Here is a 16685-nt window from a genome sequence, read left to right on the forward strand (position 1 = left end):
CAGGTCCTTTTGTATAATTATGTTGTTTTGATTCATGGACAAATCCGAACACAATTGATTGGAAAACTGGGCTGGATTCCTGCTGTTTGAGTCATTTTTGATTTATTTCTTGGAAGCAATAAGACTAAGACCTGCTGAGCAAACAAATCAGACACTTCTGTGTTCCTGCAAGTGCAGAGTGGCCACGGTGAGAGAAATTGATGGGAGACACAGTTTGAGAGGCCAGTAATCAGAGATATCCTTCCACACTGGCTGAAGTTTATTTTGTTGCTGAGAATATGCAATACACTCTGTAGAAATATCAAGTACTAGAGGGCTTAGCCTTAAAGTAGAGGGAAAAAGCTTAAAGCAGATGTGCAGGGTAGGTTTTTTACACAGAGAGTATAGGTGCCTGAAATGCACTGCCAGGGAAAGTGGCGGAAGCAGATACCACAGTGGCGTTTAAGAGACACTTACACAGACACATGAACATTCAGGGAATGGAGGGATGGATCACATGCAGGTAGGTTTAGTTTAATTTGGCATCATGTTTGGCATAGACATCGTGCCAAAGGGCCTGTTCCTGGGGTATACTGTACTATATTCTGTGTACAAGAACAAGCCAATTGTCAAAGGATTTTAGGACAGCACAGTGGTGCAACTGGTAGAGCCACTGCCTCACTAGCACCAGTGACCCGGGTTCAATCCTGACCTCAGGTGCCATCGGTGTGGAGTTCTCCCAGTGACTGTGTGGGTTTCCTCCGGGTGCTCCAGTTTCCTCCCACATCCCAATGATGTGCGGGATGGTGGGCTAAGTGGCTGGCGTAAGTTGTCCCAAGTACGTAGGTGAGCGGTAGAATCTGGGAAGATATGATGAGAAATGGGCGGGTTATAAAAAATGGGATTAATGTAGATTAGAATAAATAGGTATTTAACAGTCAGTGTGGGCTGTGTGGGCTGAGGGGTGTGTTTCCATGCTGTATGGCTCCATGAGGAAATTAATAAAAAGCATTTCTGTATTGTTGTTGTTTATTGTTTCAGAATGTCCCCAAAGCCTGTTGCATCAGTGAAGTATGACACTGTTGTAATGCAGGGAAGGTGGCAGCCAATGTGTGCATCACATTGTTATCTGTGGGAGTTTGCTATGATGACGAACTAGTCTGTTACAGTGATGTTGAACGGTACAGCACAGCAACAGGCCCTTTGGCCATGATGTTCTGTGCCAGTCCAAACTAATCCCATCTGCTTGCGCAATGCTCCTATATCCCTCCATTCCCTGTTCATGCTCCTGTCTAAATGCCTTTAAAATGTTGTTATCGTATCTGCTTCCACCACTTCCCTTGCAGTGGTGTTCCAGGCACCCAACCACTCTGTGTAAAAGAAATTGCCTCGTAAATATCCTTTAACCTTTCCCCCTTTTATCTTAAGTTTTGTCCTCTAGAATTTGACATTTCCACTCTGGATGAAAGTCTCTGACTACCTACTTATCCTACACTCTCTGATTATTTTATACACTTCTATCGTCACCCCTAAGCCTGCAGTGCTTCAGAGCAAGAAATCCAAGTTCGACCAATCTCTCCATTTAGCTAGTGCTCTCTAATCCAGGCAACATGCTGGTGAACGTCTTAAACCCATAGAGTCACACAGCACGGAAACAGGCCCTTCAGCCCAACTCATCCATACTGACCAAGATTCCCATTTGCCTGCTTTCAACCGATATCCCTCTAAATCTTTCACATCCATGTACCTGTCCGACTGTCTTTTGAATGTTGGTGTGTTTGACCTGTCTCAACCACTTCCTCTGGCAGCTCATTCCATATATAGACCACACTCTGAGTGAAAAAGTTGCCTCTCAGGTTCCTATTAAATCTTTCCCCTCTCACCTTAAACCTATGCCCTCTATGTTTAGGACCTATAGCATAAAATCTTCTGCATCCTCTCCAAAGCCTCCACATCCTTCCTGTAATGCGGCAACGAGAACTGCACACAGTGCTCCAAGTGTGGCCTAACCAAAGGTTTATACAACTGCAACATGACCTGAATTTTATACCCAACACCCCGGCCAATGAAGACAAGGTATGCCGTACGCCACCTTTACCACCCTATCCATTTGCATTGCCACTTTCAGGGAGCTATGGACTTGCAAACAAGATCCCCTCTGTACATCAGTGCTCCTCAGGGTTCTGCCATTTACTGTATACTTTCACCTTCCATTTGACCTCCCAAAGTGCATTTTTTTGATTGACAAATATTGGCTGTAGGAGAGTATAACTTTAAAAAAAATGAATGCTGGAAACAGACAGCACGTCAGAGGGAAGCAGATTATGATTCTTTGTGTTATGTGTTACTAATAGTGAGTTGTGGGATGTGCCCATCAATCTATATTGCACTGATGTAGAGAGAAAAACCGAGCTGAAATCACAAATGGATGACTGGCAGAAATGGCTAGTTCAGAAACAGACAGAAAGGAAGCCTAAAGTTTGTAGAATTCAGTATTGAGACTGGAAAGATGCAAGATGAGGTGTTGCATTTGGGCCTCATAACATTGCAGGAGTCCACAAACAGAAAGGTCAGGGAGGGATGGTGAATTAAAGTGGCAGGAAACCGAAACCTCAGGGTCACTCCCTGTGACTGAACTCAGGCATTCCGCAAACGGTCACTCAATCTGCATTGATTTCTCCAATGTAGAGGAGGACCACTTTGTGAACACCTTGTGCAGTGCAGTGAATGGTGCAGAGGGAAAAGAGAGGTCCGGTGTTTGCATCTCCTGCAGTTGCATGGGAAAGTGCCCTAAGATGTGGAGTGGATGGTGGGGACAGAAGAGCAGAGCAGCAAGTCGAGAAGGCAGCTGAAAGGGGAACGGAGTTTTGTGTCAGGTGGTGGAATCTTACAAGAGCAGAGAGGAATTGCAAAGGAGGATCTGAATGTGGAAGCTGGTGAGTTGGAAGGTGAGGTCCAGGGGAACTCTTGTCTTTGCTCTGCCCAGGAAGACGGAGAGTGAGAGCAGAAGTGTGGAAAACAGATCAGATGCAGTCAAAGGCTCTGTCCACAAGGTTAGAGAGAGAACCGTGGTTCAGTAAGAAGGAAGACATTTCAGAAGCGTCCGTGGAAACACTCTCATCATCAAAGCAAATGTGACTGAAACAGAGGAACTGGAGAATTGGAGAATAGGGTTTTTATAAAATAGTGCTATGGGATCTTTTACATCCACATGAGAACTAGATATAGTGTCTCAATGAAAAACAACATCTTTTGAAAATTCAATACTAATGAATGCTATACTGAGACATCAGTCTGGGAGGCCCTGTTCAAATCTCTTTGAGCCTTCTGACTTGGGGATAGTGTTACTGAGCAACGACTGATGTCTATTGCAATTTAGTTCAGAAAAGTCTGGAAATGCTCAGCAGCACATGCAGAACCTGTGGAGATGAGAAAATGACCTAGCACTGGAACAAAATGTCCACTCACTTTCTCTCTCCACAGTTGCTGCCTGACCTGCTGAGCATTTTATGTTGTTTTTTGATTTCCCAGCATTTTGCTTTGGTATTGCATATAGTTTTCTGTAAGTAAAGACCGTTGTTCGGTTATACACGCATACACTGAATTGTCTACCTGTCTACTTGGGTATTAAAAAGCCTTCAACTGGGTCTGATACCATTCACGACCAGGCACATTATCATCACACAGTTGTGCACAAAAACTATGCTTCTGGCATTGTGGTTGTCTCTCATTCAGCCCAGTTGTGTCTGTGGTGATATTTCATCTTCTGACTCTGTGCATTAACTCAGCAGTCTCTAAAGCCCCTGGTTCTGTTTGTCCTGATGAGCACAATCATTATCCAAGTCCATTCACTCCCTGATGATTCCACTGTGTATCCATCAACTTCAGGTTGTCTGTTCTCCATGTGGGAAGCCCTCTCCTTGGTATAGTACATGAACCACTGCAGCCTGAGCCTTTATGCCAGGGCAATTGAAAATCTTTCAGCTCCAAAGAGCTGTAGGACCCTTGGTTCACCTATTGACATCCTGGCCTCTGGATCTCCCCACACTACACGTAGCTTGGGGTAGTTCTTCCTCACTTTGACAGTTCTAAGTTGGCCGTATGTGATCACTGTGTCACCTTCACAGCAGCAGCTTATAACTATATAGAACCTTTACCAGACCAAAATATCCCAAGGTGCTTCATGAGAAATATTGTACTCAAACTGATTCAGAGCCACTCAGGGAGACCAAAGTCTTGGTGAGACATGACAATATGGATTACAGTTTCACATTTTCTCAGAACATGCAGGAAAACACTCAGCAGATTCAGGTAGCATTTATGGAAAAAGATACAATGAACATTGCAGTCCAAGACCCTTCATCAGAACTGACACCCATGTCTCGGACTTGATGCATTAGCTCTGTTTCTATTGTTTTATTTCAGATTTCCAACATCTGCAGGTTTTTTCAAAAAAACTTGCCGCACTTTCTGTGTGTTTACTGCATTTTAATATGGTGCCCTAATCAGGTATCAGGACAGAGGTATTGGTTTATTACTGTCACTTGTACCGGAAAAAACTTGTCTTGCATACCGATCGTACAGGTCAATTTCATTACACAGTGCATTGAGGTAGTACAGGGTAAAAACAATAACAGAGTACAGAGTAAAGTGTCACAGCTACAAGAGGAAGTGCAGTGTAGGTAGACACTAAGGTGCAAGGTCATAACAAGGTAGACTGTGAGGTCAAGAGTCCATCTCATCGTATAAGGGAACCGTTCAATTGTTCTTATAACAGCGGGATGGAGGCTGTCCTTGAGCCTGGTGGTATGTGCCCTCATGCTCCTGTATCTTCTACCTGATGGGAGAGGGGGGAAGAGAGAATGTCTCAGGTGGGTGGGGTCTTTGATTATGCTGGCTGCTTCACCAAGGCAGCAAGAGGTATAGACAGAGTCGATGGAGAGCAGGCTGGTTTCCATGATATGCTGGGCTGTGTCCATAACTCTCTGGAGTTTCTTGCGGTCCTGGGCAGAACAGTTGCCATACCAAGCTGTGATGCATCCAGATAGGATGTTTTCTATGGTGCATCGATAAAAGTTGATAAGTGTCAAAAGGGACATGCCAAAATTTCTTTAGCGTCTGAGGAAGTAGAGGCACTGGTCAGCTTTCTTGGCCATAAGCATCTATGTGGTTGGACCAGGACAGGCTATTGGTGATGTTCACTCCAAGGAACTTGAAGCTCTCAACCCTCTCGACCTCAGCACCGTTGATGTAGACAGGGTATGTACCACCGCCCCCTTTCCTGAAGTCAATGACCAGCTCTTTTGTTTTGCTGACATTGAGGGAAAGGTTGTTTGTCATGACACCATTCCACTAAGCTCTCTATCTCCTTCCTATACTCTGACTCATCGTTATTTGAGATACGGCCCACTACAGTGTATCATCTGCAAACTTGTAGATGGAGTTAGAGCAGAATCTGGCCCACGCAGTATAGGGAGTAGAAGTAGAGGGCTGAGGACGCAGCCTTGTGGGGCACTGGTGTTGAGAATAATCATGGTGGGGGTGTTGCTGCCTATCCTCACTGATTGCAGTCTGTTGGTCAGAAAGTCGAGGATCCAGTTGCAGAGGGAGGTGTTGAGTCCCAGGTCTCGGAGTTCGGTGATGAGTTTGCTTGGAATTATAGTATTGAAGCCGGAGCTGTAGTCAATAAACAATAGTCTAACATAGGTGTCTTACTGACCAGATGCTCCAGAGCTGAGTATAGGGCCAGGGAGATGGTGTCCACTCTAGACCTGTTTCGGTGGTAGGTGAATTGCAGTGGTTGAGGTTTTCTGGGAGGCTGGAGTTGATGTGTGGCATGACCAGCCTCTCGAAGCCACTTCATGATGGTGGATGTCAGAACCAACGGTCAGTAGTCATTGAGCATGTTACCTTGCTTTTCTTAGGTACCGGATTGATAGTGGATCTTCTTAAAAACAGGTGGGAACCTCAGATTTGACCAGGGAGAGGTTAAATATGTCTGCAAATACGCCCCGCCAGCTGATCAGCACAGTAGCTGAGCACACTGCCAGGGATACCATCGGCGCCAGATGCTTTCCGTGGGTTCACTCTCCGGAAGACTGATCTTACGTCCTCAATGGGTTCAGGTGCACTGGAGGCTGTCAGGCTGGGTGGTGACAAACCAATCCCCTTCTGTTCACTTGTTTAAGGAGGCATGTTTAAGTGATATGGCAGAAGAATTTTTTTTTTATCCTGTGTAGTAATACCTGCAGTTATTACACAGAGAAGCTACAGGGTACATTGGCAATAGATCTGTTCTAATCCAGTGCCTTTTATGATTAAGCCTAACAGTCCCATAGCCTTTTTGATGTATCGGGAAAGCAGCCAACATAATCAAGGACCCTTGCAACCCCAGTCATTCTCTCTTCTCCACTATCCCGTCGGGCAGAAGATACAACAGCCTGAGTGCATGTAGTACCATTCTCAAGGACAGCTTCTATCCCACTGTTATCAGACTCTTCAACAGACCTCTCATATGCTAAATGATGAATCTACCTTGCCGTGGCCCTTGCACCTTATTGTCTGCCCCACACTGCATTTTCTCTGTAACTGCAACACTATATTCTGCATTCTGTTTTTCTTTTTTACTATTATTTTATTATTATTTATGAAGGACATTTAAAAGATTCTTATACAGGCACATGGAAGTGAGTAAAATGGAGGGTTATGGGCTGTGGAGGAGGGAAGGGTTAGGTTGATCAGGGAATAGGTGTTTAGAACATAGAACACTACAGCACAGTACAGGCCCTTCGGCCCACAATGTTGTGCCAACATCTTATCCTGCTCTAAGATCTATCTAACCCTTCCCTCCCACATAGCTCCCCATTTCTCTATCATTCATGTGTCTATCTAAGAGTCTCTTAAATGTCCCTATATGGGTGTTTATACAGGTCGGCACAACATTGTGGGCCGAAGGGCCCGTACTGTTCTATGTCAACCCTTTGTGGCCTTACTTCCATATATACAGCCATGGCTCAGTGGGACGCTCTCTGCTCTGGGTCAGAAGGAAGGTTGGGTGGGGGTTGCTCCAACTCTAGAAAGACCACCACAAAATCTAGCTTGATTTCCTGCTCTGTACAGAGTGCAGCACTGTTGGAAGTCCAGTGTTTAGGATGAGAGGTTTAAACTGAGGACCGTTCTGTCCTTCAGTGTGGGTTAAGTGATCGGATGGTGTCACTTTAGAGAAGGACAGGGGAATTCCGCCTCAAGTCCTGGCCAATACTTGTTTATCAACAACCACAAAAATGTGAGTTTTCTGCTCCTTGCTTCTCATGCGAGCTTGCCATATGCAAATTTGACTGCTTTGTTCTCCAGCATTGCAATGGTGATTCTACTCATTCATGTACCTCATTGAATACACAGTACTTTGGGACGGCCTGAAGCCATATAAAAACTAATACTTTTCTCTTTCATCAAAAATCAGCTTTGATGCCTTGAGTGGTTAAACTCAATCATCTGCGCAGAGAAATGAAACAATAATACTTGGATCCATCCACGAGGCTGGCTTAGGAGAGAGGCTTGGATGAAAGGGTGCCGATTAGACAAGTTGGGCCATGCCATGCAAAGGTGCTTAGCAGTAAAATGGCCAAGAGTAGAGGCAATTTGTCAGCGAGGTCGGGTGGCACTTATTGGGGGAGTGCACCATCTGCTGCTAATAATAGAATGATTGATGGGACCAAGTGGATGATGAAAAGTGCAAGCAACCTGAACAATGGACTGGCATGTTAATTGGAAGATTTTAAATGCGGCAGTCGCATAAATATAGATTACTGTTTGAGACTGGCTATTCTGACGGAATGTTAATGGGCTGTGACTTCTGATTTCCTTTTCCTCCTCCTCCCCCACCCTCCCTTCACATATATGCACAATTTTTGAAAGTGTTTGAAGTGTGATGCGTGGCAATGAAAGCAGGTGCCTGCTGCTGTATAATTGGAGCTGAAGTTCAATTTAATCCCACAACAGGATTTAAAATGCATTCAGGGATAAACATATTCTGTGCCCCTCAACGAGCACACGGTATTTTAAAAGGCAATCTCCTGTCGAATGTGGTTGAATTGCGTGTTGCAGCCAGCTCCCTACAGACTAGATTGGACTCCAATGAGTACGATGCTATCTGTTTAAGCAGCATGTGCTGACTTGCTGCTTTCAATGGCTGAACTATTCCAACACCCCATCCATAAAACGGTCTAATTTCTGCTTTGCTTCTCTCCAGAATCTGTTTTGTTTTAAAGCTCTTCAGTGCATGGGAAATGAAAACAACCTCGATTACAAATTGCCTTTAATGATATTAAGGCACAGCACTTACATTGATAAAAATGATTATAGCTTTATACAGGAATATTACCGCAACAACAGCATACAATTATACATTGCTTTTAATGTAATGAACATTCACAAATTCAACACAGTGTAATTTGTTGAGAAATGACCAAATGTTTGGTTAGACTGGTTAGAAGGAGGAAATAGAGAGAGAGTTAGATAAACAGGTTTAAGATGGGAATTCTAGATTTCAAGGCCAAGTCACCTGAAGGCACAATCAGCACTTTTGTGGTGATTAAGATCAGATGTAGAATTGGAGGAATGCAAGTATGTTGGAGACCTGTAGAGCTGAAGAAGATGATGATTATGATGCAGAGGTAGTCACTGCTTTCCTCCTGGGCAAGTGAAGGGTTAATTTGTTGACCAGCCCCACCGCCACTTCAACCCAAAGACAATAGCTGATATGGTCAAGCTGATATGTATTTGGCATATCTTTACTACTTGTTTTTCTCTGCAACTGAACACACCACCCTCCTCCAAGATTCGTCTTGACTTGCCTGCTGCTGAGCTGCCGAAACCCTCATCCTTGGCATTGTTACCGCTTATAAATTATTCCAACGCAGGCCTGAGCAGTCTCCGACTTTGTACCTACTGTATACCTGAGGTCAAATTAAACTGTACTGCTCCTCTCCTAACACACAGCCAGTACTGTTCACCACCAGACCCCTGTACTTGCTGACTCATTGGCTTCTGGTAAGCAGTGTTCCAGTTCTAGTATTTGTATTCATTGGGCTAGGGTTTATGTTTTTATATCTCTGTAATCTCCTACAGCTGCGTAAAACTCCAAGAACTGTGCACTCTGCCAATTCTAGTTTCTTGAGCATCCATGAAGTAATTATTGGGTGTTCCTTCAGCTGTAAGCCCCAGGCACTGGAAATACCTCTGGTTCTCTCTCCTCTTTTATCAGACTCCCCTTTCTGCTCTGATATTTTGAAACTCTAGTCAGCCAAAACAACCAAGTAGATGATCCACCCCAGATTCCTGAAATCCCTACCATCAGAGACCAATTCTATTCACTCCTAGGAGTGAAATCACCAATAGCCTGTCCTGGTACAATGATGTAGACACCATGGCCAAGAAAGCTCACCAGCGCCTCTACTTCCTCAGGAGGCTAAAGAACTTTGACATGTCTCATCGACCTTCACTAACATTTATCAAGGCACTATAGAAAGCATCCAACCTGGATGCATCATGGCTCGGTATGGCAACTGCTCTGCCTGTGACTGCAAGAAACTGCAGAGAGTTGTGAACACAGCTCAGCACATCATGGAAACCAGCCTCCCCTCCATGGACTGTCTATACTTCTCGCTGCCTCAGTAAAGCAGCCCTTCTCCCATCGGGCAGTAGATACAAAAGCCTGAAAGCATGTACCACCAGGCTCGAGGACAGCTTCCATCCCACTGTTATAAGACTATTGAATGGTCCCTAGTATGATAAGATGGACTCTTGAACTCACAATCTACCTAGTTATGACCTTGCACCTTATTGTCTGCCTGCACTGCACTTTCTCTGTAGCTGTTACACTTTATTCTGCATTCTGTTATTGTTTTTGCTTGTACTACCTCAATGCACTGTGTAATGAATTGATCTGTATGAACGGTGTGCAAGATAAGTTTTTCACTGTACCTGGTACATGTGACAATTATAAACCAATTCCAATTCCATGTCATATCTGAAGAAATGCTGAGGGCACTGGATGCAGCAAAGGCTAAGGGATCAGACAACATCCCAGCTGTGGTACTGAAGACTTTAGCTATAGAAATGGTTGTGTATCTAAACTAAGCCATTGCAGTATAGTTACAATAGTGTCCCTCTACCAAACAATGTGGAAAATTGCCCAGGCACATGGTCTTCACTAAAAGCCGTCTGAATCATCACTGCCCTATCGATCTACTCAGCAAAGTGATGGGTTGTACTTACTCCAAAATAATCTGTCCCACTGCCCAATTTAGATTTCACCAGGACCACTTGTCTCCTGACCTCATTGCATTGGTTGATGTTTGAATAAGGAGCTGAATGCCAGGAGGGTGGTGAGCATAACTGTTTGACAGTTGGGGAAGCGTTTGGCTGAATGTGGAATTAAGGACCCTGTTCGAATTGAAGTCAATGAGCACCAAGGGGAAAGCACTCCACTAGCTAGGGGTTACACCTTGCTCATCAGAAAGTGGTTGTGGTTTTGGTTTTGGAAGGCGGATGTCAATCATCCCAGCCGACAATTGAACTGTGTCTTGGGGTCCAACCATCTTCAGCTGCTTCACCAAGATCTTCCTTCCATTGTATAGTTAGAAATGGAAATGCTCAGTGATAATGGCACAATGTTCAATTCCATTCACAACTCCTCAGGAAATAATACGGACCGATGCCCACTGGTCAGTAATAACATGGTGAAGCAAATGGCCCCACTCCGCACTGAATGACTCCACAACTCTAAGTCGGCATACAGCAAGAGCTTGATGACAATTGAGCACAGGCTAATAAGTGTCAAGTAACACTTGCCCCACAGAAGTACCAAGCAATGATCATCTCCTACAGAAACAGTCTAACTGCCTGCCTTTTGACATACAATGGTATTGCCGTGGTTCAGTGCTCCACTGTCAACTCCATTAGCCCGTGGAATTGTCATTGACCAGAAACTTAACTGGACCAGCCACAGAAATACTGTGGCTACAAAAGCAGGTCCCTGTCTGGGTTTCCTGCAGTGATTTACATCCTGACATCTTAAAGTTTTTCTCCCATCTGCAAGTTAGGGATATGATGGAATCATCTTCTTCTTCGAAGGCAATCCCTTGGGATTGAGGATGAATTTCTGGATACTGATTTGGTTAATGCTGCTAATGTGGGAACTTGTCTTTGTATCCAAGTGCTCCAGAGATGAGTGTAGGGCCAGGGAGGTGATTGCAGTGGTTCAAGGAGGTAGCGTCTCAAGGGTAATTATGCATGAGCAATAAATGCTGGCCTTATTGATGATGCATATATCCCAACAATGAATAATATGATTATTATAAGAAGCATTTATAACAAAGATGCTATTTGAGAATGTGTTGTTCTCAATACTTTTCATATGCTTGTTAATTTTCCCAAGGCCCAGATAGACAGATCTTATCTCTAAACTTTGTTCTCACTTTCCCCAAAGAGTAAATCTGGCAGAAATGAGTTCTAACAGCTGGATGCAGCAACAATCCCTGCTGGAAAATCAAAACACAGCAGATGCTGGAAATCTGAAAGAAAAGCAGTTAGCAGATCGGAACTGCCTGCCCCAGTCCTGATGCAGGGTCTCGACCTGAAACGTCAACTATCCCTTTGCCTCCACAGATGCAGCCTGACCCCCTGAGTTCCTCCAGCGGCTTGTTTCGTGACCCAGATTCCAGATTCCAGCTTCTGCAGTCTCTTGTGTCTCCATTCAGAAGATCAGGTTGCATTTGGGGGGAAGAGAAATAGTTAATGTTTTATAGACTAATGACCTATTGTCAGAACTGATTCTGATGTGAGGTCTTTGATCTGAATTGTTAACTCTGTTTCACGCTTCAGTGATATGACCTGACCTGTCAAAGTATCTTCCGCATTTTCTGCTGTAATTTCCATCGTTCATGCATTCCTGCTGCCTTTTCAAACTTAGCCATGTTTCCCAACGTGCCTTCAGCTTTTGGTCCAGGTTAGCCAATAGTTCCCTCTCTCTCTTTCATTGCCAAAATCTTTGACCAATCCCAGGTCTTCTAACAAATAATTCAAACTTATGGCCTATCATACTTTGAGACCTTATAATCGAATATTAGAATCCCCCAAATCCTACATAAATAGTTCGTTTTAACGTCAACTGATTATTTGTGCTAAAAACAGAAAGTGATAGAAACAATACACAAAAAGTGCTGGAGGAACTCAGCAGGTCAGGCAGCATCCATGGAGGGAAATAAACAGTCGACATTTCGAGCCGAGACCCTTCACCAGGACTGGAAAGGAAGAGGGTAGAAGCCAGAATAAGAAGGTGGGGGGAGGGGGAGGAGCACACGCAGGCAGGGGATAGGCGAGTTCGGGTGAGAGGGGGAAGGTAGGTAGGTGGGAGGAAGACACAATAAGCTGAGAGGTGATAGGTAGAACAGGCAAAGGGCTGAAGAAGAAGGAATCCGGTAAGAGAGGGCAGTGGACCATGGAATCAAGGATGGGGGAGGAGAGGAGGTGGGCAGGTCATCAAGGTGGGGGGAGGGAGTCACAGGAATAAGGGAAGACAAAGGAATTGGGGGGTGGGGGCGGGTGGGGTAAAAAGGGGTGGGGTTACCGGAGGTTAGAGAAGTCATTGTTGAGGCCATCAGATTGGAGAGAAGTCGATGTTGAGGGCATCACTCAGCAGGTGCTGATGAAAGTTTCCTGATCTGAAACATTAATTCTGCTCCTTTCTCCACAGATGCTGCCTGACCTGCTGGGAGTTTGTAGCATTTTCTGTCTTTAATTCAGATTTCCAGGATCTGCAGTTTTTTTGATTGCAATTGTTTGTGTCGACTTGTCTTGCAGAAGCCGAAGAGGAAAGACTGGCACCCTCCGGATGGGTTCATCCTGGGTCTGTGGACACTGATCCTCCTGGTCTTCTTCAAAAGCTACGGACTGAAGCACCTCAAGCATATATTTTGAGAGGCGTTACTGAGCTGGCAGCAAGAGCCAGATTCCTCAATGCACTGCTGTAAATTATTTCTCATTGATTCTTGTGGGGTTTTTGTTTGTTTGCAGTCTACCGGGGAGGGTGAAAGATGGAGGGAGTGGCGAGTCTGAGGATATATTTGCTCATCTCATTTAAAGTTGGGGCAAAGCTAAACTTGTAGAGTGTAGGTGGGTTGAGAATTTCTGGTTGAAGCAAAGGATAGAGCAGGGCGTCTCCCTTAAGTCAGGGTGTGACTGGATTCGAGCTGTGTTGTGTTGTTTAGAAGTGGAGGGTGACATCACATTTATCCTATTAGTTTCCTCTGGATTATGGCAAAAGGGAAAAGAAAGAGCTTTGAATGTAGGTTAATTACAATTTGGTTGTGAAAATAAAATTTGTTCTAAAAAAGACAATGCAACAATAACATGCACACAGTTTAATTTCTGTTTTATCCTCTTGCGTAATAAAAAAGGAATGGAATACTTGCTGATAGTGGCCTGCTTGTTTGTTCCATTTTCTACATGTAATGTTAATTGGTGTGGCCACACTCTTTCCAGGGCTGCATGCCATATAAACTGGGCAGCACTCCTGCTGTACTGAGGTCCTGCGGCTCTGAAGATTTGGTCACTCCCGCAGAGGGCTCCGATTTTACAAACATTTCTGATAATGTTAACTTGGCACAAACATCCACTGTGGGGAGCTCAGTGGGTTGAGCAGCATCTGTGGTGGGGGGGGGGGGGGGGGGGGGGGGGGGGGGGGGGGGGGGGGAGGAATTGTTGACGTTTCGGGTTGAAACCCTGCCTCAGGACTGAGAGGGGGAGATGGCCGGTATAAAGAGGAGAGGGAGAGTGGTGAGACTGAGGCCAGAGGTGATAGGTGGATTGATGGGGGGGGGGGGGGGGTGAGTTGAAAGATGATGGGCAGATCGAGCTAGGAGGGGGAGGCATGGAGTTGGGAGACATGACAGAGGGAGGCAGACAGAAAAGAAGGAAGATGGAATAAGAAGTGGGGTGGGAAAGGTGGAGACATGTCGACATTTCCTCTGCTCCCACAGATGCTGCTCAACCCGCTGTTCCTCCAGCAGATGTTTGTCGCTGCAGATTCCAGCAATTGCAGCCTCTTGTGTCTCCACAGTTGGTGACATTCTTGCCTCTAAAGCAGGAGTTGACTTCTCAGCCTGGATTTCATTCCCAGCTGTTCCCTTGCAGTACTGAACGAGTGCTGTCACGTCAAGGTGAGCTGACACTAAAGTCCAGTGACACTACTTTGAGGGAGAGCAGGGTTCTCCCTGTATCATGGCCAAACAAAGCAACTAAAAGCAGAGATTAGCAGAACAGTTATACATTCTAATAGGATCTTATTGCCCATAAATTGGCCATCAGATCACCCTATACACAGTCACTAAGGGCACAAAGTAGATAATTCCTTGGATGTAATTTGATTTCAGATAAATAAAATTCAGTCATTGTTGCTCTCTCTTCAAATTTGTATCATCGTAACACCGTGCTACTGTCCTTCCCTTCCCACCTACCCCCCTCCACCCCACCATCCCAACCATCAGATTTAAAGCACAGTTCACATAAATACAAAGGCTTGAGATCCCTACCCCAATGTGACACAGAATATTCAACAATAAGGTGCAGCTTGAGTGGTTGTCAACAAATACTGGAGTGTGATCCTAATCGAAGCATGCAGTAAAATATATCATCAGAGTAAATACACATTTAGGAAGGAAATTCTTGCATTTATATAGCTCTTATCATGACTTTTGGAGTCCTAAAATGCTCTGCTGTCAATAAGTATTTCTTGTGTAGAGATTGTTGTAAACCCAGAAACACAGCATCTACTTTGCTTACACAAGAGCCCCACAAACAATGATATGTCTTGGAAATGTTGGTCAAGGGCTGAACGTTGTCCAGGTCACGGGAGAACACCTTGTTTCCTCTTCAAACTACTGACGTGGGATCTTTTCCATCTCTCAGAGGATAGATTGGACCTTGGCTTAATGTCTTGTTTTAAAGATTCAGAGAATCAGAGCCTTATACAGCACAGAGACAGGCCCTTCAGCCCAACCTGTCCATACCAGCCAATATGCCTGTCTAAGCTAATCCCATTTGCCTGTGTTTGGCCCATATCCCTCTAAACTTCTCCTATCCCTGTACCCATCCAGATGTATTTTTTTAAAGTTGTAATTGTACCTGCCTCCACCGCCTTTGGCAGCTTGTTCCATATACCCACCACACTGTGTGAGAAATTTGCCCCTCAAATCCCTTTTAAACCTTTCCACTCTCACCTTAAACCTGCACCCTCTAGTTGTAGACTCCCCTACCCTGCCCCTCATAATTTTATAAAGTCACCGCTCTGCTTCCTTCGCTCCTTGGCGAAAAGTCTCAGCCTATCCAATCTCTCCTTATAACTCAGGAAGATGTCCCTCTGATAGCATAGCTTGCGTAATGTGCTTAACGTTACGAAGTGAAACCTGAACCTTTCACCTTTGGCTCAGAGTGCTCCTCACCAAAGCACAGCTGGCATCTACATCACCAATGTGCTTCATGCTTCCAAACATTGACCTCTACAAATGAGGAAAGCTTTCAGACTTCCACAGAAGCCTCTGGTTATCCTCTCAGTATGTCCACCAGAACAGATTTATGCCATTCAGACCTCCATGGTCGTCAACATTATGGAATTGGAGAGTATTTAGATTCCCCTTGGCTTTTACCTCTGTAGGGGAAATGATGTAGATAAATGGAGATGTAATTTAACTAAATGGCAAAATTGGCTCAAGGTATTTAATGGCCAACAGTTCCCAAGTATACAGAGATCATTCCATGTGTTGACCATTCGGTAAATATGTCCATCCTGACAAACTGAGCAAAAAAACGGGCTGCTGGGGAAACTCAGCGGGTCAGGCAGCATCTGTGGAGGGAAATGGACAGTTGACGTTTCAGGTCGAGACCCTTCATCTGGACTGCAAGAGGGGAGATGGCCAGTGTAAAGAGGTGAGGGGGAACGGGTGAGGCAAGAGCTGGCAGGCGATAGGTGGATCCAGGTGAGGTGGGGTCGATGGGCAGGTGGAGTCAGGTGGGGGAGGGAAGGGTGGAGACAGTGACAGAGGCTGGGAGGTGATCGGTGGAGGCAACAAAGAGCTTGCAGATGGAGAGGAGAGTGCAACCAGATAAGGGAGGGATGGTGGGGGTGGGGAACAGTGGGGGGAGTGTGTGGAATAGGTGGGGGAGACGAAACTGGGTGATGGGTGGGCTGGGGGGGGGGTGAGTTTGGGAAGATAAGGGCGTGTGAGAGGACCTGGGTAGATCAGGAGGAGAGATAAAGGGACAGAAGTGGAGCAACCTGAAACTGGGGAATTCGATGTCTGTGCTGTCGGGTTGTAGGCTACCCAGGCAGAATATACGAGGTGCTGTTCCTTTAGTTTGTGCTCACTCTCACCCTAGCAGTGGAGGAGGCCGAGGGCAGACTGGTCAGTGCGGGAGTGGGAAGGGGAATTAAATGGCCGGCAACCGCGAGCTCGAGATGGACGTTGCGGACAGACCGCCGGTGCTTGGCAAAGCGGTTGCCTAGTCTGCACTTGGTCTCACCGATGCTGAGGAGATCCCCACTGTTCTGCATATTCCAAGTTCTCTCAGAAGGTGCAATGTTCTGTCACTCATCTGTTCCTGCAGGCATATATACCATGCTCCACAAATTCTCCGAATAAAAGCCA

At 45.3% G+C, this 16685-nt stretch overlaps 1 protein-coding gene across 2 annotated transcripts in view; it reads left to right on the forward strand.

Moving 5' to 3' along the window:
* Window positions 1-13452, forward strand: part of pigk (phosphatidylinositol glycan anchor biosynthesis, class K) — a 115841-nt gene extending 102389 nt beyond the window's left edge. For both annotated transcript variants that reach the window (XM_052010703.1, XM_052010704.1), the window contains exon 11: window positions 12844-13452. In XM_052010703.1, the coding sequence (XP_051866663.1) occupies window positions 12844-12960 (117 nt within the window). In that variant the 3' untranslated portion in view covers window positions 12961-13452. The remainder of the gene's footprint in view (window positions 1-12843) is intronic.
* The last annotated feature ends 3233 nt before the right edge of the window (window positions 13453-16685 follow it).

Source organism: Pristis pectinata, chromosome 3 (assembly GCF_009764475.1).
Source record: "Pristis pectinata isolate sPriPec2 chromosome 3, sPriPec2.1.pri, whole genome shotgun sequence".
Classification (NCBI taxonomy): domain Eukaryota; kingdom Metazoa; phylum Chordata; class Chondrichthyes; order Rhinopristiformes; family Pristidae; genus Pristis; species Pristis pectinata.